The sequence below is a fragment of the Brachyistius frenatus genome, unplaced genomic scaffold, assembly GCF_029030835.1.
Source record: "Brachyistius frenatus isolate BFR_SWC_R1_liver_20210118 unplaced genomic scaffold, ASM2903083v1 Contig_151, whole genome shotgun sequence".
Lineage (NCBI taxonomy): Eukaryota > Metazoa > Chordata > Actinopteri > Embiotocidae > Brachyistius > Brachyistius frenatus.
The window spans coordinates 857,501-882,313 of NW_027210750.1; the positions used below are offsets into that span (position 1 = coordinate 857,501).

General features: G+C 44.3%; 1 protein-coding gene across 1 annotated transcript in view; it reads left to right on the forward strand.

The window, feature by feature from the left end:
* stx1b (syntaxin 1B) overlaps window positions 1–24,609 on the forward strand; it is a 31,241-nt gene extending 6,632 nt beyond the window's left edge. Inside the window, exons 2-10 of the mRNA XM_069716113.1 lie at window positions 13,100–13,174; window positions 13,454–13,553; window positions 16,861–16,935; window positions 19,849–19,922; window positions 20,457–20,565; window positions 21,803–21,876; window positions 23,014–23,151; window positions 23,249–23,359; window positions 24,150–24,609. Of these exons, the coding sequence (XP_069572214.1) occupies window positions 13,100–13,174; window positions 13,454–13,553; window positions 16,861–16,935; window positions 19,849–19,922; window positions 20,457–20,565; window positions 21,803–21,876; window positions 23,014–23,151; window positions 23,249–23,359; window positions 24,150–24,230 (837 nt within the window). The 3' untranslated portion in view covers window positions 24,231–24,609. The remainder of the gene's footprint in view (window positions 1–13,099; window positions 13,175–13,453; window positions 13,554–16,860; window positions 16,936–19,848; window positions 19,923–20,456; window positions 20,566–21,802; window positions 21,877–23,013; window positions 23,152–23,248; window positions 23,360–24,149) is intronic.
* The last annotated feature ends 204 nt before the right edge of the window (window positions 24,610–24,813 follow it).

A 24,813-nucleotide genomic window follows, 5' to 3' on the forward strand; every position in this document is an offset into this window, starting at 1 on the left:
TGTTGATCATGCTGCTTCTTCTGGTTGTTCTGCTTTTTGCCGCCAGTCAACGTTAGTTTTCAAAGAACTGGATTTATATTCTGTTTAAATGTGTGTGTGTGTGTGTGTGTGTGTGTGTGTGTGTGTGTGTGTGTGTGTGTGTGTGTGTGTGTGTGTGTGTGTGTGTGTGTGTGTGTATTAGCATATCTTATTTCAGTCTCATTGATGGTAACAGGTGGGTGGGGGTCTGAGTGGGGACATAATTCACCCTCCGCACACACGTTCTTGTTTGTGTCACTTCTGAGGACATCACATCGACTTACATGAATTTTCTGCAGACGTAAACGAAGATCTGTTTATTCTCTTTGGCGACACCTGTGGTGGTCGGCTGTAACTGCAGCTGTGTTTGGACTTCACTTCGCAGAGATCCAAACAGTGTCGCCTCTGTGACATCGCTCTGTTATAGGAGGGTTAGCCTTTAGCGTTAGCTGAACCAATCAGAAACCTCTGGGTCTTAAAAATAAAAACAAAACCTGCAGTTCCTCGAATGTCCACTAGTCAGTCCGCTACATGTTGACAGCAGAAATAAACAGAAATAAACATGTTTACAGTCTTTTCCAACAAACACTTTTGACCTCTGTTGTTAATTTATTCGTTCACGACAACTGTTCAAATTTTTATACAACTCACCGTTTAAATTACATTTAGACTGCAGAATTAATGGCGGGGCTAATTTGACTGACAGGTGGGTGGAGTCACAGTCAGCAGGCTGCCTGCGGGTTTCTATTTTATTCTATTCTTTAAAATGGCTGCTGCGTGTTCAGGCGTGTTGCTGACACACAGTCACATGTTTCTGTGTGTGTGTGTGTATGTGTGTGTGTGTGTGTGTGTGTGTGTGTGTGTGTGTGTGTGTGTGTGTGTGTGTGTGTGTGTGTGTGTGTGTGTGTGTATGTGTGTGTGTGTGTGTGTGTTCAGTGTCTGACTGGCATGTGGTTTGTTTTGTCCTCCTTTAAACACAGGTGAAACACACACACACACACACACACACACACACACACACACACACACACACACACACACACACACACACACACACACACACACACACACACACACAGAAAAATACACACACCTGCCGTAGTGACTTGCTCAAGGGCACCTTGATGGCAGCAGTCTAATGCTTTCATATTAAAGTTTCTCCGAGCTGCTGCTGCTTCAGTCGGCTCCGAGATCGGGTCGGTTCTGGACGTGAGCTCAGAGTTAGGAGGTCGTTTTCATAACCACGGTACCAGGATGTTGTTGTTTTCTTCTGTTTATGAGTCACGAGTCATAGTTGCCAGGTGATGTGTTCAACTTTCATCATACTCCGACCAAAACATCTCCGTCATTGTTATTAATTAATTAGTGGGACAGAAACACTGATTGGACTCCGACCAAGGGGGCGGGGCAGCGAAAATCCAGTCAAATCAACCCCCCGTGTTGGTTTTTCTTGCGTGTTACAGCTAAACAACATGTTTCATTCAGGCCTTCTGTCATCATGTGACACGTGTGTTTAAAAAGATCATATGTGTGCAGACAGAGAGGACCTGCTGAGGCCAGTTAGTCAGTAAAGATACGGTGACCTGAAACTACAAAAGAGACACGAGGCAGCGACGGAGAGACAAGAGACGACTGCAGAGAGACAGATTATGATTTGTGTATGTCCGGTTCCGGAGATGTGGACCTGTTACATGTCTGTCCCTGTCCAGTGTCCTGATGTGTCCATGAGAAGAGATGGTCAGATGATGATTCAGATGGTCAGCAGGTTTTTAACCACAGGCTCCGCCCTCTGATCAGCTGATCACAGGTAACCAATGACTCCTGAGGCAGTTTGATGAAGACAATGAGGAAGAGTTTACAACAAACTGCAGCAGAAAATACATCTGTGGCTACAGGCTGGACGCTAATGATAGCTAGCTCATCACTGTGTGTGTGTGTGTGTGTGTGTGTGTGTGTGTGTGTGTGTGTGTGTGTGTGTGTGTGTGTGTGTGTGTGTGTGTGTGTTGTGTGTATGTGTGTGTGTGTGTGTGTGTGTGCCAGTGGCCATCCTTCAGCCAAGTCAAGGGCAAACCCTCCATTACTGCCGGCACACAGGAGGTCACTGTGACATCACCGCGGTACTGCCTGCTCACATGGACTCTATGGAGATCTACTGACTCCATATTAATATCTACTGATATCGCTAATGATATCTCTAATATCTCTACTGATATCTCCACTGATATCTTTACTAATATTGATACTGATATCTCTCATAATATCTCTAATGATATCTCTACTGATATCTCAACTGATATCGCTAATGATATCTCTGATTGTCTCTCTACTGATATCTCTAATGATATCTAATGATATCTACTGACTCCATATTAATATTTACTGATATCTCTAATGATATCTAATGATATCTACTGACTCCATATTAATATTTACTGATATCTCTAATGATATCTACTGACTCCATATTAATATCTACTGATATCTCTAATGATATCTACTGACTCCATATTAATATCTACTGATATCTCTACTGATATTATTAGTGTCTTTAGTTTTCTTTTTCTGTAAAGCTGATAAAACAGGAGGTTAAAGCTCATAGCTGCCGTGCCAGACGTGAATGAATCACTGTTTGTACATTATAGTTCTAAAAACAGAAAGTCTTCACATTGAAGAAACGTCCTTTTAAAAATGCCCTCACTCTCTAAAATATAATACAACATATGAATAAATTGTCCTGCATTTAAGAGCCATAAATACGTCCATGAATCCAACACCTTCAAACGTGTTCTGGGAGACGTCAGGGATGTCCTCGCAAAGTAATCCCAGAAATATTTACATTTTATAAAATGTTGTGCAGAACATGATCCCATGTCCTCCTGTTCTCTTAACGTCTGTATTTTCTCCAAAATGTCCTCAGTAACCAGGTGTAAGATGAGGTCCCCACAATGACAGCAGAACCAGCGCTCTCACACTCCTCCTACGTAATATTGACCAAGCGGTATCTGCTGACTGAAGACAATCCCGTGTGTGGGCTGATTGGTCAGTAGGAGGCTGGTCATGTGATTTATAGCAGCATCTCCATTTAATGGCCCTGCAATCGTCCCTGGTCTCCCTTGAGTGTGTGTGTGTGTGTGTGTGTGTGTGTGTGTGTGTGTGTGTGTGTGTGTGTGTGTGTGTGTGTGCGCTCATGTATTATAGATGTACCCCTCCCCCCGCCACAGCTCAGCGAGCATCCTCGTAACAGCAGCAAACATCCTCCTCCTCCTCCTCCTCCTCGCCTTCCGCTCTGAACCTCGTTTTTTTTTTTTTTTTTTGGTTCGTTCTAAAGATGAACTCGTTCTCTCGGCCAATCAGACGGCAGCTCTGTTTGATTAGTAGGACACGCAGAGAAGGTCGTTAAACACAGAACCGGGTTCGTCCTCGTCTCCGTTTCCACGCAGCCTGATGGGAAGTGTAGGCGAGGCGGTGATGTCATGCCGATGTCACAGGTGTGTCCTCTGAGTCACGGTGTCAGGACCAGTACGAGATTCATCACCTTAGTCCGGAGACAACCAATAATACAAACAAACAAACAAACTGATGGAGACGACGGCCGACAGACAGCTCTGAGCTTAAGTTAGTGTTTTTTTTTTTTTTTTTTTTTTAAAGGAGTCTGGTAGCAGCGATGTAACGGCGTCAGGTGTTGAAAATATTCTGAATATAACAAACATCTGCTCACGGATTCACTTCCTCCATGTTTACGTCGGCATGACGGCGTAGGCGGTGTCGTTTTGTTTGTTTCAGTTTAAGTTGTGCGTCGTCTCCGAGGTTGCGCAACAGCTGTTTCTATGGCAAAAAGATACATACAATAATCAATCACGTTTGTTTCCATCGCTTTGATTTAATCAGCAGTATAATCCCGCTGTTTTCAAATGTTATTACTCATCTGAAGTGTTATCGTCTGATTTCAGTCTCAAAAGCTTCCTGCAAATGTTCAAAATAAAAGCCTTGTTAAAGTCTACTGAAACATTAGAGGACTTTTAATTTGAAACAGATACAGGAAGTGTTGAGTTTGTTTTAACAGTGTAATTCAGTAACTTTTAAAAAGGCAAACGGGAGCGGATCAAAAAGCTGCTAACGTTTTATTACGTCATTTGGTTAAAAAGTGGGCGGAGCGTCGTTCAGCTTTACACCTGTGAACATGTTGTTGTTATTTTCTGCCCCCACAGGAGCTGCAACAATTAGTCAGTTAATCGATTAGTTGTTCGACAGATAATTCAATCATCGAATATTTTGATAATCAATTAATTGGTTTGAGCCTTTTTAAAAATTTTAATTTCAATGATTTTATTCTACTTTATAAATATTTTCTGTTTCTTTTCTCCTCTGTGACGATCAAACGGTTGATTGATTAATCCAGAAAATAATCGACAGATGAATCGACAGTGAAAACAACCGTTAACCTGCTTTTTGAACCACGTGTTCGCGTTGACAGCCGTTTGCGTCGTGAACGTTACCGCTCACATCTTCTCCTCTGTACTCTGTGTGTAACTGGAGGACTCCACCAGAGGGCGCCACACATGAACAACGATGTAATCAGAACATCAAAACACGCCGTCGGCTCCGCCCACATTCTGTTTTTCCAGGAAATGTCTCTGACTTGTTTACGTTCAGTTCAGCAGGTCCCTGTCACAGCTCCACACTGCCCCCAAAGGTAATCTGTGTATTACATCTGACCGCCACAGCTCCACACTGCCCCCACAGGTCATCTGTGTATTACATCTGACCGCCACAGCTCCACACTGCCCCCACAGGTCATCTGTGTATTACATCTGACCGCCACAGCTCCACACTGCCCCCACAGGATCTGAAAACAACCACATTTAAAAAAATGACGTAAACAAACCGATAAATTTGACATGACGATTGAATCTGAACGGATCGTTGAGGCTCACTGTGTGAGCGTCGCTTCGGTTTCATCCGGAGAGCAGCTAAGCGTTGGTTGCTCGTGGGCACGTTGGCAGCTCAGACAGCTGTTCCTGCCGTCTGTGTGTCGGTCGAACGTCCAGAGGAGGAGGCGAGCGGTTTATAAATAGTTCAGAGATTACTGGCAGTTATTGAAACTGAATTAAAGCACGAAGAGGCCGGCGGACGGCCGAGCTCAGAACCGGGCCGCACCTCCTTCAAATGGACTCCTGCAGCTGACAGGAAGTCATCTCGCAACTCGGACGTTCACCGTCGAGTCCGACCGGTGAGCTGAAATATTTTGTCTGTAAAGTACGATCACCCCGATGAAGCCCGATTGACATTAAATTAAAAGTTCTGACTCGACTCGGAGGCCTCAGAGACCGACTTGTTTTAAAGAACCACTTTTTGAACTGGACTCGAGTGATGACTCGGACTCGTTTTTTTGTGTTTTTTTTCAGAAGATTAAAGTCTTGACTTGAATTTAGTCTCTGACTTTGAATGTTGACAAAGTTCGGTTCCTTTTGCGTGAATAGGACTCGACGTGGACGTTTGGATTTATTTTGAAGGACTTTTTCATGCCGCCATTAAAGAAAATCACATCTGTGTCGTGAATGAGAGAAAAATCTGATTTCGGTCACGTTCACCTGCAGCATGAACACACACACACACACACACACACACACACACACACACACACACACACACACACACACACACACACACACACACACACACACACACATGCAGTAACACACATGTTAGCGTGTTAACGCTCTCTGGGGAACAGGAAATGGAATCAGGACATTTCAGGAACAGGAAATTGATCCTGAAGGACGTTTGGATCTAAAAACACGTTCAGTTTCGTTCACAGAAAACGAGGCGTTAACGTTTTCTATCGATCCAGATATTTACGATCAATAATAAAATTTACTCTGAAAACCACCTTTTTTTTTAATTAATTTTTTTTAGATTAAATTACAAAAACGTTGTGTGGATGTTATTTATCACTTTGTGGTCGTTTAGCATCAGGCTCCGATCAATTTAACTCTTTGCGGACATTCTGCGTCTCTTTTTTGGTTCTTTATGGTCACATCGAACAGAGTCTCTGGTTGTAGATATTTCATATTTCAGCTTTCATCCACAGAGCTGATGTGTTTCCAGCCGGTTTGATCTTTAAATTACTAAAATAAAACAGATGTGAAGGCGTTCGAGGTTTTCGAGGGCTCGTGCAGCTTCCAGCTGTGGTTTCGTGTCTCTGTGTGAAAGAGTCGAATCAATAAACCGATACAGCTTCATCTTCTTAATGAATCATTTACTCCTCGTTACAAACCGACGCATTTAATTCCCCTTTCAGCGGTCGCTTTGTTTGTTTGTTTTTCGTTTATTCATTGATGTGGTGACACAAACAAACACAGATTTTTAGAAAACAGCGAGATGTTGATTCAGAATTTGAATAATTGAGTGAAGTCGAGCTGCGATGTGACGACGTTGAAACAAATCACACGTGTAACCGCGTTCATTGATCGACAGTCAGAGAAGAAGAGCTGAAGCTGATTGGTCGATACCTGATCAATACTGTGTTGATGCTGGTCAGTTAGTAGCTAACAGATGTTTCAGGAGGTTTAATGTATTTATTTATTAGTTTTAGTTCGATGTAACTTCTGTTGGATTCTGGATGAAATATTCTGACTGCAGGTGACAAGAGTTTCAATTTAAAGGAACAGTTCACCTGATCAGAAAACAGAAATCACTCCCCGACAAACAAACACTGTAAACACGTGTAAACAAAACAAACACCGTAGACAAAACAAACACTGTAAACACGTGTAAACAAAACAAACACTGTAAACAAAACAAACACTGTAAACACGTGTAAACAAAACAAACACTGTAAATACGTGTAAACAATCATCTGTGAATGTGGTGAAACAAAAAGTGACATCACAACATGAGATTTATTACAACTAAAGAGCAAATCATTAAAACAAGTAAAAAGTTAATTTAACTTTCAGGAGGCGGGGTTTTAAATATAGAAGCTCCGCCCCTCCGCCACCTGTCCACTAAAGCAGAACGCTGCTGCAAGGACGCACAGATCCGCTCTGAGGCCGCCTGCCAGCCGCCGGCCGACTAAAAGAAGATTATCTATCGATTCATGACTCACTGCATCCTGGGAAAACGGCTAGATTACCCAGAGTGCCGCGGTGCTGCTGAGGAGAGGGAGGGGCGGGGCCAGTGCGGAGGTATTTTGAGTCCACATGATGTGAGAACATCCTTCAATGTCTCATCTTTATTTCTGAATGAATAGAAGCCGAATAAATGAGTCAGACAGGACGTCGGAGAGGAAATCGGACAGGAAGTCGGACAGGAAGTCGGACAGGAAGTCCCTCTGAAGGAGATCAATCACAGCAGAACATTTCTGTTTCCTGGAAGTTTAAACTGCTTCCTGTAAAGATGAGGTTTTTTTTTTTTATAAAGCTCCAGGAGGAAATACAGCAGAATGACCCATTAAAGACGCAAACAGATCAAACAGAAGTCCTTCTCATTTTAGTTTTAGTTTTTTTTAAGGAGACAAATAATCACGATTGGAGACTTTTTGTCTGTTTGACGAACACATATTAACGTCTCTGATGACCTTTGAACCCTGAGCTTTTTTCATGAGCTGTGAGGAGCGGATTAAATTTGATGGACTTTAAAGTCGATTGTCTCCGCGACACTTCGTCGCACGGACGAGACGATGACGTCGTTGGAAAGGTCAGGTCGCGCCGTTTCATGCGACGTGTGCCGCGTCTTCTCTGTGATGAACGGCTGCTGTGTAATTCAACCGAGGAGGAGGGGTGGGAATATGGACCCTACGGGTAATAAAACACCTTAAGAAGAAGAAGAAGAGACGTTTATCCTTCATCCTTCATCCCCTCTGACCCCCCCTCCCCCCCACACACACACCATTAGAGACCCCATCGAAGCTCCGCCCCTTCGTCCTTTCTTCTCTTTATCCGCCCCATTCGTCCCTCTGGCGTCTCAACGATGAGGACAACGAGTCAGCCGTTTATTTATAGACGCAAAGAAATAAAGAAAGAAGGCAGACAGTGTGTGTGTGTGTGTGTGTGTGTGTGTGTGTGTGTGTGTGTGTGTGTGTGTGTGTGTGTGTGTGTGTGTGTGTGTGTGTGTGTGTGCATGTGTGTTTTAATTTAACATGAAAGGGTGAAGACGTGATGAATGTAAAACCCTGTAGAGGTCGAACGGAGCAGCTGATCTCCGACCAGGTGGTTTCCTGTTGCCATAACGACCAGACGTTGATTAATTAATAGTTGATAGTGAACCTTCGACTGTTCAACCTGGGTCTGGATGTGAACCTGGTCTCTGGTGTCTCGGTCCTGGTATGTTTTAAAAACTTCTTTTTTTTTAATAAAGTGAAAATTAACGATTTTTATCACGAAGAGAATTTTTTTTAGAAATAAGAAAAGTCTTCTGTCACTTTGTTTTGTTTATTTTACAGAACCAATGAAACTTTTCTCATTTTAACATCATAAAGTTTTTGTTTTTTATCAAAACAAGGAACGCTGCAAATGTTTAAGAATCAGTTTTGACCCAAATCTTTGATTTCCAGTTTCCTGTCGGCGTTATAATGTCACGTGATGAAGCCGGTCTGCAGACTGACGGTGCGTTCAGGCGCTCACTAAATGCTCTGAATTCTCAGTGTCTGTCGGATTAGAAGGAGAAACATGAAAGCGTAATTTTTTTGTTTTTGTTTTATTTTAAATCAGATCTCTGTAGGTGAATCTGGTTCGTGGAGGAACGAACGGTCACACAGAGCACAGATGGACTCTGGGTAGAGCCAGAGATCCCAGAGGATTGTGGGTAACACAGCTCGCTGCTGGCATGGTTTACTGCAAACACACACAGAAATACAGGGTGTGTGTATTCATGCATGCAAATACACACTCACACACTCACACACACACACACACACACACACACACACACACACACACACACACACACACACACACACACACACACACACACACTCTGCTGGCATGAGAACACACTCTGACACCTGAGGTCAACGTCCTGATTTAAGTCTGCATGACATGAGAGGGGGGGGGGGGGAGCAGGAAGGATGGAGATGAAGAGGAGGCACAAATATATGAAGGAAATAAAGAGGAAGGAAAAATAGAAATCAGAGGAAAGACACGGATGTGAGGAATTAATGAAATAAGAGCTTCTTTTAAAAAAAAATTAAAAAAAGAATGACAAAGAAAAAAAAATTAAGAACAGGAGATGGAAAAAAAAGAAGGAATTCAAATAATAAAAAAAAATGTATTCAGTTATTCAGGGGCACATTTTTTTTTTTAATGAAACATTTCTTATTGGTACAAAAATATTTTCACGTTGAGATGCCAGTTCATTTCGTTTTTACGATAAATTGCTCTCGTTATCACAATTCATGTTTTTATATTTGGTTTTTTTTACAAGATGATGAGATTTGTTGCCTTTTAATTCTAAAAAATTCTCATAACGAGAAAATGTTTGCGTTACAACAGAATCTTTCTTACATTATTCAGACGTTTTCTTTTTTTTAACGAGATAATAAATAGTCTGACGTATAATTTTATCTCGTTATTAAAGAAAACAAACAACGAATCTAAACCAAACAACGAAACTCTTGTGAGAAGTTTGAGGTCGACGTCCGTCCATTCAATTAATCTCGTTACACTGAAACGAGTAACGTCACGTTCACTTCACCTGTCCCTCCTCTGCTCCGCTCCACGTCTCTGTAAATCTGGTTTTTAGCCCCGCCCACAGAGCAGAGACTCAGTGAGCTGAAATAAAAACGTGTTTATTCTAAATAAATAAGTAGAAAACACTGAAGTGAGATGAGAGAAGAAAAAGGACTTGTGTTTTTTTGTTGTTGTTGTTAGTGTTTTTATTTTTACGTTGTTGTTGACGTGTGTCGACGGTTTATTTGAACATGTATTTTACAGCAGCAGGACTCTCCCCCCTCCCCCATCCTGTAACTACAGCCCCCCCCACCCTCCCCTCTCTCAGAGCTGCTCAGTCAGTCACGTTAATCACATTAATGTGCTCGTAAACACACAACACATACGTGTTCCCACGTTGAACACGAGTGCGTCAAATGACTGACGAATCACGTCTCGCCTCGTTTGACCTCATGACCTCGATTCCGGTTTCCACAGCGACCCCAGAAATCCGAGTCTCAGACCTCGTGATGCGAAGTTTAACCGACCAATCAGACACGCTCGTTCAGTTCGACTTGTTCGTCTGAACCCGGTTTTATTTCATAGATAAATTAAATAGTTTCAAAATAAGTGTTTCAAACAACATAAAGGCATCGTACTCTTTACAACCTAATTCTTTGGTATCGTACGTTAGCATTGCGTTCTTTAGCATCGTATTATTTAGTATTGTATTCTTTAATATATTTTATCATTGTAAAATAAATAATCCGTGTTGAAATAGTAAAAGTAAAATCAATAAAAAAATTCTGTAAAGTATCCACGTTTTTAATTTTTTTGTTTTAAAATTTTTACATAATTTTTCTTGAATTTCAAGTGTTTGGTTAAAATATTGCAAATCTTTAATTATTGTAATTATTTCTTGAGATTTTACAGATTTAAACTTGAAACTTTACAGTTTTTTATCTTGTGATTTCTGTTTCTTAAAATATTTTACTTTACCCTTAAAATCCGTTTAAAGATTGATTTTATTTAAACATTTTCTAAATTCTTTTCTTTTCTTTTCTTTTCTTTTCTTTTCTTTTCTTTTCTTTTCTTTTCTTTTCTTTTCTTTTCTCTCTTCTTTTTCTATTTTTATTGTCTGCGGTTGTCGTGGCGGCGGTGGGCTCGGTTTATCTCCTGGGCGTCTCACAGATCACTTGGTTCTCTGAAGGTCAGGGAGTCCTCTGCTGTCACCAGAGGGGGCGGGGGGAGAGAGGGGGGCTGCTGCGATGCCTTCAGGGACTACGTCTGGTTCAAACATTCACACATGCCTGCTCTTCTGTCTTTGTGAGGACACGCTACGTTTCTCAGAACCCTGAAACCGGATTTAATCCTGAAACCGTTCTGACCGATTTGATAGATCCCATTGGACCCTTGTAACCCAGTTGGATCCAGTTAGACCCCATTAGACCCCGATGGTTCCAGTTAGACCCCATTAGACCCCGGTGGTTCCAGTTAGACCCCGATGGTTCCAGTTAGATCCCATTAGACCCCAGTGGTTCCAGTTAGACTCCATTAGACCCCGGTGGTTCCAGTTAGACCCCGATGGTTCCAGTTTGATCCCATTAGATCCCGATGGTTCCAGTTAGATCTCATTAGACCCCAATGGTTCCAGTTAGACCCCATTAGACCCCAGTGGTTCCAGTTAGACCCCATTAGACCATGTTGGTATCAATTACAACCTGGTGGTTCCAGGGTAGACCCCATTAGATCCCTGACATGGTTCTGTACCTCCTGAGGCCTCTCTGAAATATTTCCCAGCATGCCCTGCACCTTTACGGGTGTCCGGTTGGGTGACGACCCTCCGACAGATGTGACGCTGCTCCGTGTTTTCTGCGGTTTCTGTTGGCGTGTTGACGGCAGCGTGTGATTGGTGGACGGAGGCGGCTCGACCTTATCAGCTCGGAGCAGACGCGCGTTTCCCATGATGCTCGGCGACTGTTTGTCCCGTCAGAGACACACAAATGTTGTTTTTATCTCGTTATATTTCTATTAAAAACAAAACAACAGCAGCTTTTATTAACGTCTGATGACGTGTTTCCATGGTAACAGAATGGCGTCCACACAGCAGGTTTAACCACATTTACATGAGACGCTTTTAGTGTGTGTGTGTGTGTGTGTGTGTGTGTGTGTGTGTGTGTGTGTGTGTGTGTGTGTGTGTGTGTGCGTGTGAGCAGGACGGAGGCAGCTGATCGCTGCTATCAAGGCCGTCTATTTCTGTCCGTATTGATCTGATCTGATCTGATCTGATCTGAGGAGAAGCTCTCTCTCACACACACACACACACACACACACACACACACACACACACACACACACACACACACACACACACACACACACACACACACACACACACACAGAAGAGTCACAACAAAGAAGTTGAGATGATTTTGTGATCTCTCGTGCGTGAACGCGGGTTCATTTTGTTTCCACCATGAGAAAGACTTCATTACCCATGATGCTTTGCTCCCTGCTCAGCTGTAGCTTTTATGTTTAAACCTGCAGCATCAACAGCTAAAAAAACAACAATAAACAAAGGAAGCAGGAAGTTTCTCCGTTATGATCTTCAGGAAATACATCAGCCAATCGAGCGTCGTTGAATAAATATGTAAATAATAATAAAAAATGACACAGTCACGAGAGAAATAAAACAATTTGATCTGAAATTAGAGTTAAACATCTGATTTATTACAACATCAAACCTTTTCTGGATCTGATGCTTTCAGAACGTCGTCATGGAAACAACACAGAACATTAAATGTGTTGGGTCGTGATGTTATTTATAATATCTCATTTAATTTTTTATATTATTTATATTTACATTATTTGTATTATATTATTTCAATTATATTATTTACAATATTTATATTCTTTATTTACATAATTCATATTATTTCAATTATTTATATTATTTACATAAATATGAGTGAAGGTTTCAGAGACTTGCTGATCTTCAGGGGAAGTGCTTTTATTTTGAAGTCCCACGCTCGGGCCTTTTTTAGTTTGTTTGTTTTAGTGAAGCACCTGTCCACCTGTCTGTCCACCTATCCACTTGTCCGTCCACCTGTCTGTCCACCTATCCACCTGTCCGTCCACCTGTCTGTCCACCTGTCCGTCACCGTTCAGTGTTCCCCGGAAACATTTTGGAGTGTCTGCAGGTGGTCGAAGGTTCTCGTCTGCGCGGCCTCCAAAACAACGACTGTATTTTTCTGCATTTTTGACTCAACCCCCCTCTTTTTGTTTGTTTGTTTGTTTGTCTGTATCGGAGGTCAGAAAACTGTATTTTAGTGGAGCTGACTCTCTGACATAACGCTGTCTGTCTGTCTGCTATGTGCTGACATCACGCTGACATCACAGTGACATCACAGTGACATCATGTTTCCTGTCTGCAGGCTAAGGACAGCGACGATGACGAGGAGGTGGTGCAGGTGGACCGGGACCACTTCATGGACGAGTTCTTCGAACAGGTGAGACACGACCGCACTCACACCTGCAGGGACCTGCTGAGGGGCCACGAACCTCATGTTTGTCAAAACAAACACGAAACGTCAGAACTTTTTAAAAAAGCTTTAAAATATTAAAATATTTGATTGAAACTATTAGAAACTCCTGCAGGGATGTGATGATTCCTGTTGAACTTCCTGCTGGTTTAATGGATCGTCTGTAGGGATGTGATGATTCCTGTTGAACTTCCTGTTGGTTCAGTGGATCGTCTGGAGGGCTGACCTCTCTGTGTTTGTGTCCAGGTGGAGGAGATCCGCGGCTGTATAGAAAAGCTATCAGAGGATGTGGAACAGGTCAAGAAGCAGCACAGCGCCATCTTGGCCGCACCCAACCCTGACGAAAGTAAGACTCAACACACACACATTTTATTTTCTAATGAATGAGGGATTATTTTCAGATGGACCTCCAGAAAACTAATAAGAAGAAGTGACTTTAGCTAACAACACCGAGATAACTGATGGACACATTTTATTGACTTTGTATTTGATGAGAGAAGTTGAATGGGAGTCTATGGAGCCGGAGGCTTTTTGGAACCGACCTCTAGTGGTACTTGGTGGTATTGCAGCTTAAACACTTTCTGCATGTGCTCGTAGCTACGAACTCTTTCATATCCCGTCTGCGTTCCGGACACTGTTGGACCGTAAATACAGAGATGACGTGTCAGAAACCTTCGGTCGGTCGACCTCGAGCCTCTGGGTGAAATCTGATCCCGTTAACGACCCGCTGATGAGATCCGTCTCTTCGGAGCTCCTCCTGACACACGAGGAAGAAACGAAAGAGCTGGATGCTCGGCGAGTTCAGCGCGACCCCGACGCAGCGTGACTCAGCAGCCGTAACTCAATGTCACAGCTGGCGCCCGGGGACGAGGCACCGCTGTCAGGAGCACTGCAGCGGAACAAGCACGGCCTCTTCATCGGGTCAGCTGGAGGAAGAGGAGGTGCAGGTTCCCACGTTTATCTTTAACCCCACCGAATCCAGAACTCTTCTTCTGCCGAGGTTCATCATCTCTGACGCGCGTCCTGAAACACAGTTCAGAAGTCCCCTGAGAATCTATCCCATTTTAGGTTTCCTTCAGTTTCACTGTGATCAATAGTGTTTGTCTGATTACCCATGATGCACTGCAGACAGGAGCTGTTCACACACAGTTCGGCTGCTGTTAAAGGGACAGTTCGTAAAAATAAAACAAATGGAGGCTAAAAATAAGTCGTGACAAACCGGTTGGCTTTACTTCCTGTATGCTGTCGATGTTCAGCTTCCTGTTTGTTTGTTGTTTTATTTACCTTGTTGTTGTTGTTTGTCCTGCATGCTGCTTTTATTTCATGTTTTCTCTTCTGTTGTTGCATGAAAATGATGATTTTTATTTTCTGTTTTCTCGTCCTTTGTTTCTGTTCCTTTTTCTTTCTTTGTTTCTGCCGTCCTTCCTCCTCCTCTTCCCTCCTCCTCCTCTTCCTCCTCCTTTTCCTCCTCTTCCACCTCCACCTCTTCCTCCTCCTCTTCCTCCTTCTTCTCTTCCTCCTCCTCTTCTTCCTCCTGCATGCTGCTCTGCATGATGAAGATGAAGATTTTAACCCCGGACTGACGAGCTTCTCGCTTCTTTCTGTGAGTTTGAGCTGAAAAAACATTTTGTTTGTAGTTGAGTTCAACAGGCTCCGCCCCCATGCTTCAGGGGCCAATCAGAGCCACCGTACAGATATATACCGGAGGGTAACTCCATGAATGAATTAAAATCATTTTAGTTTTTCCTGCAAAAATTAAATCAGATTTTATTTTCTCATCATAAATAATCCAGATTAGATTCAGTATTGTTTGCAGGGGGAGGAGTTTCTGTCGAGGACACGCTCCCCCCGTTAACAACCTCCCACCACCTCAAAACCGAATGCGGTAAAGCTTCTATTGTGAAAAGCTCTTGAGGAAGCATCTCCTCCTGAGAAGCTGAACGGGGATCAGAGAGCTGGAGATGATGAGTTAGAGTGAATGAGCTGATGAAGAGGAGGAGGAGGCGGTGACGAAGGCGCCCAGAGAGTGAGAGAGCGGATCGGATCGGTGCCGGGGTCGGTCGGATCCTCACACTGATCCGAGGCGACGTCCCGACTCCTCTTCTTCCTTCTGGTGAGAACATGTCGCCTCCTGTTTTCCTCACTTCTGGGTCAGCTCGCGCTCAGCTGCCAGCGTCCCGTCATGCACAACGCAGCCCCGTGAATAATGCATGATGGGAATTGTAGTGAGAGCAGCGGAGTGCGGCTGCAGACCGCAGCCATTCATAAAGAGCCTTCCTCCTCCTCCTCCTCCTCCTCACAGCTCAGTTATCTTCGTCTCGACCGACATCGTCGCTCTGAGGATGATGAGGGAGAGTCACAACAAACAGGAAGTGAGCAGCTTCACACGATCCGTGAGGAAACGTTTCTGCACTTCAAAGTAAAAGAAGTCGTTCAGAGAAACAAACTGAGGAGTTGACAAAAGAAAACACACAGAAACTCTTTTTAACACAAACACAGAAGAAATGTTTTAATTTTCGCAGTAGAAACGTCATCGAACGATGAAACGGCTTCGATTCCGGTTTCTGCCGACGTAGGCGAGTCTCCGATGACACAAACGTGTTTCAACTGCTGATTAATAAAATATAACAACAACACACTGACAGAGTGTGTACACACTGGCTCATGACACTGATTGGTCAACAGAAACCACCCGCCAATCAAACAAAGAAGAGTCGAGAATTTTTTCATTAACAATAAGTCAGGACTCTTCAGAGTTCAGTTTACAGGTCTTATCGGGACACTTCAGTGTTCAGGTTTACAGGTCTTATCGGGACACTTCAGTGTTCAGGTTTACAGGTCTTATCGGGACACTTCAGTGTTCAGGTTTACAGGTCTTATCGGGACTCTTCAGAGTTCAGGTTTACAGGTCTTATCGGGACTCTTCAGAGTTCCGGTTTACAGGTCTTATCGGGACTCTTCAGAGTTCAGGTTTACAGGTCTTATCGGGACTCTTCAGAGTTCCGGTTTACAGGTCTTATCGGGACTCTTCAGTGTTCAGGTTTACAGGTCTTATCAGGACTTTTTTTTTTACACCTGAGGTTTGACCACTTGACCGTCCTCCCTTCAGAAACAGGAAGCAGCGAGACGTCAGACGGTGACTCAGACGGCTGAGCACCACTGCAGCGCTCGTAAATCTGACCGCACCGCTGCTGCGCTGCATCCAACATGGCCGACGTGATGTGATGTACTGCCGCTCCTCCTCCTCCTCCTCCTCCTGAGGACCAGTCAGCATCCGTCGGTCCAACACTCAGTGTTTCTGTTGCAGGCGGACGTCCACACACACTTTACTTCAATACAATTATTAATACATACAAATAATAATATATTTATATTTTTACATTATTATGTTGTATGTTGATTTGTGAATCTTTTTAAATGTGATGATTTGCTGCTTGTCTTCAGAAGTTCACTGAGTTTTTACAAACCAGTCGATCAATATGTGGAGGAAATAATCGGCAAACTTTAAAATGACAAGACGGGTAATGAAATAAGCTCCGCCTCCGTGAACGCAGCATCACAGTAGACCCTTCTGTCCACTAGAGGGAGCGTGTGAGTGTCGTCCAGACGTTGGAACACAAACAGAAACAAACCGTCTCTTTGTTCCTCTGCAGAGACCAAGCAGGAGTTGGAGGACCTCACAGCTGACATCAAGAAGACAGCCAATAAAGTTCGCTCAAAATTAAAAGGTACGTTCACAGAAGAAGAAAATATTCAGAAACAGAGGAGGTGATTTATCAAAGTGGAAACACACAGAAACACACACAGAAACACACAGAAACACACACACACACAGAAACACACAGAAACACACAGAAACACACACAGAAACACACAGAAACACACACAGAAACACACAGAAACACACAGAAACACACACAGAAACACACACAGAAACACACAGAAACACACAGAAACACACACAGAAACACACACAGAAACACACAGAAACACACACAGAAACACACACAGAAACACACAAACTCGTTGTGCAGCATCGTTGGTTCTTGCTGAGGGTTCAAGGACATCACTGCTTTAATATGAACAGCCAGAGGAGGGACGACACACACTCACACACACACACGCACGCACGCACGCACCCACACACACACACACACACACACACACACACACACACACACACACACACACACACACACACACACACACACACACACACACACACACACACACACACACACACACACACACACACACACACACACACACACACACACACACATATGTACATATGCAGTCTGAGAAAAGCTGTGATGCTGAGATGAAGCTATAATTGGAAACCCCACCAGGCAACAACACACACACACACACACACACACACACACACACACACACACACACACACACACACACACACACACACACACACACACACACACACACACACACACACACACACACACTGCAGCATCTCCTACTGTAGATTTTGGGTGTGGGTGGAGGATGGGGGGGGCGGGAGGGCAGACAGGCTCCGCCTCCAACAGATTTGTGTTGTGGTCATCTTGTCTGACTGTCAGAGTTCAGGCTGCTCAGATTGCTAAAGTGACAGTACGTCTCATTTAAATGACATCATGAAGGCTTGAACTGCGACGCTCAGTTTTGTTGTTACGACACGGAAAGTCGCGTTGCTAGGCAACGGCAACATGGACGGTGTCTAGAAGCTACAGAGGCTAACAGCTTAGCGAGCTAGCAGGCGGGTAACGTAACGCAGGAAATGTAGCTGAGTCACCTTACAGAAACTCACACAGTTCAGAAGTCCACTGAGAATCTGTCTGATTTTAAGTTTCCTTCAGTCTCAGTGATCAGTGACGTTTGTCTGATTACCCACGATGCACTGCAGGCAGGAGGTGCTCACGCACAGCTCTGCTGCTGTTAAAGGGACAGTTCCACAAAATTTAAAGAAATTCAGGATTAAAGTTGCTGTTTGACCCTTTTTGAGCCCCATTAAACACGTCAGTTTCATTATTTCCCCAGAAACCAACCAGTGATCGGTTATTGATCATCAATCATTAAAAAATATCAAAACTACTCGCTGCTGCCTCTCAGAGGGAAGTTTAACGTTTTCTATTGATGATATGAAGCAAATTATTCTACATGAATGGAAGACAGGATGAAGAGACTGTTAATAATATGTTTACATTTCCAACAAATTTCCAATTAATAAAATTTATAGAGATTGCCGATGAGACCCATCAGCTGACTCACCGAATCCACTTCCTGTTTACATCCGCTCCAGAAGTACGAGTATTAATAGGGAGGTCAACATTTTTATCAATACATTTCATCTTGATATTTCGTCGCCGTGGTTCCCAGAACGGGTTTTTAGGTAAGAACAAATAAACACGAGTTTGTTGTCTGAAACTAAAGATGCTGCAGACGTCCTCAAACAGACACACGAGGACTCGCAATCTGTTGCTTACTCACCTAGTTTTCATCTCACACACACACACACACACACACACACACACACACACACACACACACACACACACACACACACACACACACACACACACACACACACACACACACCATCAGTGCTGTGTGATATCGCTGAGTCATCGCGGATCCAGCAGCGAGCAGCTGGGCCACGAGCCAGGAAACACACACACACACTCATGTTTTCATCACTTCAGAGGACTCAGCGTTCACTTCCTGGAGACTCACCAGAAGCTCCGCCCACCCTCGGTCTGAGTCTACACAGGTGATCGGCGTTGATCACCTGTGTTGTGGGGACTTAAAAGTTAGAGGAGTCCACGCAATGTGGCCGACAGATCCGGGTCCCCACAACGTAGGCAAGACGGGAACACACGCTCAGTGGAAAACATTATGTAACCGTTTCAAGTTGATCTCATCACACGCAGGAGACATCGGAGTCACATGACACCAGGACACACCTGCAGCCGGTCATCACACACACACACACACACACACACACACACACACACACACACACACACACACACACACACACACACACACACACACACACACACACACACACACACACACACACACACACACACACACACACATACACACACGCACATCATCAGCTGTGATTTTTATCTTCAGATCTGAAGTGTGTGTGACCTCGCAGGACTACACCTGCAGCTAAACTGGAGGTCTGTGGTCCTGTCAGCGCCCCCTTCAGGCTGCTGGCGTCATTACAGCCACAACATCCACACCGTGAAGGCAGCAAGGCCCCTTAAATAAAACGCAGCGCTGTCGTCTCTCCTGCTCTGTGATCTCAGCTCACATCACAACATCCACACACATTATTAATCTGAGTCTCCCCGGCTGAATAACAAGAGTATTGGAGGAGGAGGAGGAGGGACAGAAAGATGAGGTGTCTCTCCGTCAGCTCTGATAAAAGTCCTGATCTGCTGCTTTTATTGTGGTGGAGACAGCACTGTCAAACCTTTCACAATAAGAGCACCGGCTAAAATTCAGTGAGGATATTTTGTTGTTTTAACTTTATTTAACTGACTCTGTGTGTGTGTGTGTGTGTGTGTGTGTGTGTGTGTGTGTGTGTGTGTGTGTGTGTGTGTGTGTGTGTGTGTGTGTGTGTATTCCTGCAGCAATCGAGCAGAGCATCGAGCAGGAGGAAGGTCTCAACAGATCATCGGCGGACCTCCGGATCCGCAAGACACAGGTGAGACGAGCAGCTGTCAATCATCTTGACCCTGCAGTATTCTGCTCTGTCATTGGCTGCTGTCTCCCTCCTCTTTATCAGTCCACTCTGCTGCCTCCCTCCTCTTCATCAGTCCCCTCTGTGCTGCCTCCCGGTGCACGAGAGGAGAACTGCAGCGCCTCGCAGCAGCAGCATCTTACACCACCACAGATCTGTGTGTGTGTGTTAATGTTATTGTTGTTGTTAATATGAATCTTTCATTCAATACAATAGACCAGATAAAACCATGACTAAATAAAAAAAAAAAATAAAGTGCAGAAACTAAATCGAAGTATTAAAATTCTAAACATAAAGGTTTGTATAAAAGTTTGTAATAGTTTTAAAAAGTGACTGAATAGTTTTTTCAAGCTGCTGAAAAACAAAATTCCAGATAAAAACGATTGATGTGAAAGTTTCAGTTAAACTGGTTTAAAAAAAAAAATCTCTGCTTTGGTTTGTTCAGCTGTTCTTCTCACGGATTCTTCTCCTCTTCCTCTTTTCTTCGTGTCTTCGCAGCACTCGACGCTGTCACGTAAGTTCGTGGAGGTGATGACTGAGTACAACACCACGCAGTCCAAGTACCGCGACCGCTGCAAGGACCGCATCCAGAGACAGCTGGAGATCAGTGAGTCTGCGACACGGCAACAACACGGCAACAACACGCCGACAAAACACGGAAACAACATGCTAACAACACGCCAACAACACTGCTGGATGAGGCACGCAGAGGGAACATTTGTTCAGCTTTACAGGAAGTCGTTTGGTTATAATGAAGCTCATATTTCAAATTTAAGAGTTCTAACACAGAAACACGGAAATGTTCTCACTTGTTTCATTACAGATTTTTTTGTCAGAAAACTCGACTGATTTTATTTCTTGTAATTTAATTACATGTAACACAAACAAATATTTAATAATTACAAATGTGTTTTTTTTTTTTTTTTTTACAAACTGAAAAATCCCTGAAGCCTTCAAGTTTCAGTTTTTAAGTTCCAGCTGCACCTTTAAACATTTATACACACACACACACACACACACACACACACACACACACACACACACACACACACACACACACACACACACACACACACACACTCAGACTCAGGTTGGGCTGATGCAGACAGATAAACACACTGCAGAGGTAGTGCAGCTATTTTTTCTCTCAACAGTCGAGTGTTGACCTTCACATGCGCGCGCGCGCGCACACACACACACACACACACACACACACACACACACACACACACACACACACACACACACACACACACACACACACACACACAGCTGCTACACAGCTGCTACAAACACACCACACGGCCCGGCGATGCAGCGTTTTGTTTTTCACTCTCAGACCACGCACAGGTGAAGTTTAAGCTCCACCAGTCATGATTTCAGGCTCTGATTTAAGGATGGGGGGCGGGCTCTGTGGTTTCCTAGCAACAGAACTTTCATCTGAACCTACATGTGGTTCTACCGCCAGCTTCTCTCTGAACGTCACTGCTGAAACACGCGTGTCGTGTTACCTGCATTTTCCACCGGCCCGTCACGCCACGTGTGCGTCGCTGTTTTGTTCCGTCGTCTGCTTTCTTTTTGTTATTTCTTACGTTGTGCTGCAGACAAAATTAATAAAGTTTTTTTTGTGGTAAAACAAAATTCATCGTCACATTTATTTCCCATTTAGCCTGTTTCAGAAGGCTGCACGGGGTGTTTTATTTGGAAAATATGCCGGATGCTCCGTCCGGCCGTCATCGAAAACAGACCCCGGCGCCGATCTTTAGCGCAGACGAGGATAACCTGATGCTTCCTGTGTTCTCGTCCCTAAACGACGTCTCCGTCTGTCTCTGCTCTGTCTGCAGCCGGGAGAACCACCACCAACGAGGAGCTCGAGGACATGTTGGAGAGTGGCAAGCTGGCCGTCTTCACCGATGATGTAAGCACCGCACCTGAACCCGGCTGCGGCCGCGGGTCGCTTTAACCGCGCCGTCCTGCGTCCCGCTGCGACGCGCGTCAGCCGTCGGGGACGCAGGACGGCCACGAGGTGCGCTGAGACATCAAGTGAACGCGGACGTTGTCATATCACAGCAGAGGGTCTACGGGAGGAGGAGGGTTGAGGAGGGGAGGGAGGTCAAACGGCAGCCGCGGGAGCTTTTATTTTGAAGGAGTAACCTCACTTACGTCACGTGCTCCTCCAAATTAAAAGCTCTGACTCTTTACCGGCACCGCCGATGTCGTGTTTCGTAACTGAACACCGAGCTGCGAATCAAAGCGTCTTCCGTTGAAACCACGCCCACCTGTGATGTCACAGTGTGCTGACGGTGCACTTCGACTTCAACCAGCGGAGGTCAGTGAAAACCCGGTTCACAGCAGGTGTTCAGTTACTCTGAAAGCAGGTAAGTCGGTCCTCCAGCCGGAGGTCAAAGGTCACCATCACAGTTTTGACCAAAACAGAGTTGCTGCTGGAAGTTTTCATTGTAAAACATTTCACGTGCAAAATTATTTCAAAGAGATTACGCACAAATTTTTAAAGGCTCACTCACGTTTTTTTCCCCGACACCTGACCTGAACATAGCAGGACGTAAATTTATAGAAAATATAACTCACAGTTAGGTATACAAAGATGGACGTCAGGACAACTCCCGAAAAGTGAAGCCAAACTATTGCAGGAGGCGGGGCTTCATCCCCATGTCTCCGCCCCCGATCACTACTGCACGCCGGTTTTAAACTATGTCACCAGAACATTCTGGCTTCACTTTGAGCCATTGTGACTTTAGATACAGTCTGTGGGCAGAATCCCTTTACTTTTATAGGAGGCTTTTATTTTGAAACGTGTGCAGGAAGTGTTGAGAAATAACTTTTGTGTTAAAAGAGAAGCTGAAGCAGCAGATTGGTGAGTATGACCAACATACGGTCGGTCCGTCCTCTTTAATAACGTAATATATTTTCCATAAAAACTTACGATACAGACATTTTCCCGAATTAGTTTTCTTTGGTGAAGCTTTTTATTTGTGAAACCTTTTCGCTGGTTGTTTTTTGTTTTCATGTAAAAGTGTACGAACGTCTCCTGCAGATCAAAATGGACTCTCAGATGACCAAGCAGGCGCTGAACGAGATCGAGACCCGACACACCGAGATCATCAAGCTGGAAAACAGCATCCGCGAGCTGCACGACATGTTCGTGGACATGGCCATGCTGGTCGAGAGCCAGGTGCGTCGCACGAGGGGACAGGAAGTGAGCGCGACACGGCGGAGGTTGCCCCGCCGACGTGTGTGTTAAACCTTTGCCGTGTGTGTGAATGTTTCAGGGAGAGATGATTGACAGAATTGAGTACAACGTGGAGCACTCCGTCGACTACGTGGAGCGAGCCGTCTCCGACACCAAGAAGGCCGTCAAATACCAGAGCCAGGCTCGCAAGGTAACCAACTTTTATTCAACGTAACTTTATTTCATGACGGAATAAACTCAAATAATGAAGCTGTGAGAAATAAATCCCATCTTGTAATACCACTTCGCACATTAGGGGGCGGTAGTGAGTCATTATGGGTCTTTATTTTGCCGTTACGCTGAAATCTGTCTGCTGCGGCTGCCGCCAATCCGATCTTTCTACGACGACTTTCCCGTTTGGTAACGACTGGACGTTTGAGCTGAGTCACGTGTTTAGAGCGACACCGTGTCATATATGTGGCACGCGTGAACACAAATCTTTTCCTTCTCCTTTTTGCTTCTTCACGCCGCACGTGAAAAATAAGCGAGACACCGAAACTCATTGACTGCATCTAAAAATGTGAAAAAAATCAGAAGTGAAGCAAATACAGAAGTGCCTTAAAGTTGCAGTACCACCGAGGGCCACTAGGGGGAGAGCTGGCTCCAAAAACACCTCTGGCTCCTCCCCCATAATTTTGATAAAATAAAGGTGATCGTAGAAGTCTAGTTTACGTTATAAATTATCTTTTGGTGAGACGACAGTCGCAAGAAGGGTAAAAATGTTTTACTTATTTTTTAAGATGATTTTTGAATTTTCTTTGTTTCCGCTCAGAGTTTTGATGCACACACACACAACGAAGATGAATAAAAATACCTGCTGTTTATTTATCTATTTCACAAATCGTCACCGGGAGGCGGTACGACCTCCTACGAACTTTCAGTAACTCGTCTTTCTGTCGCCCCCCCCCCCTTTTTTTTTTTTTTTTTTTTCCGCCCTGCAGAAGAAGATCATGATCATCATCTGCTGTGTCATCCTCGGCGTGGTCCTGGCGTCGTCCATCGGCGGCACACTGGGGATGTAAGACGCCCCGCACCCCCCCCCTTTCCCCGCCACCCGCCGCCGTGACGACCGACACCGACCGACCCGACCGTCCGACCGACAGCCAGCAGAGAAAAGAAATCACCAACGACGACGACAACCCAAAAAAAACTTGAAACATAAAATGCAAGACAGATAAACCAATCAGCTAGGAAGAGATAACGATCCAATCCCAGATAAGAGGAAACACCTCGGGTTCGGGTGGGGTTCAAAACACGAAGAAAAAAAACACAATAAAAACGCCATCACATTATAGCTGACTTAACTACATATAGAAAAGAGGGTACAAATACACATATTTATTACAGATGTACATGTAAATGTATTTATGGAGCAACACGTGGGTTAGCGACCTGTACGAACTGAAGACCTATGATATGACATTCACTTGTTTGTTTGTTTGGTTTGCCTTTTCTTTTTCTTTTTTTTTTTTTTCTTTTCTTATTTTTTAACAGTTTCTTTCGTTTTTCGGGAGTCTCCGAGGACAGTGACGGTGACGGCTGCCGGGTGGAAGTCCCGCGGGTCTCGGCCCGTCCGTTAGCTCCTCACGTTCGGTTACCCGGCGG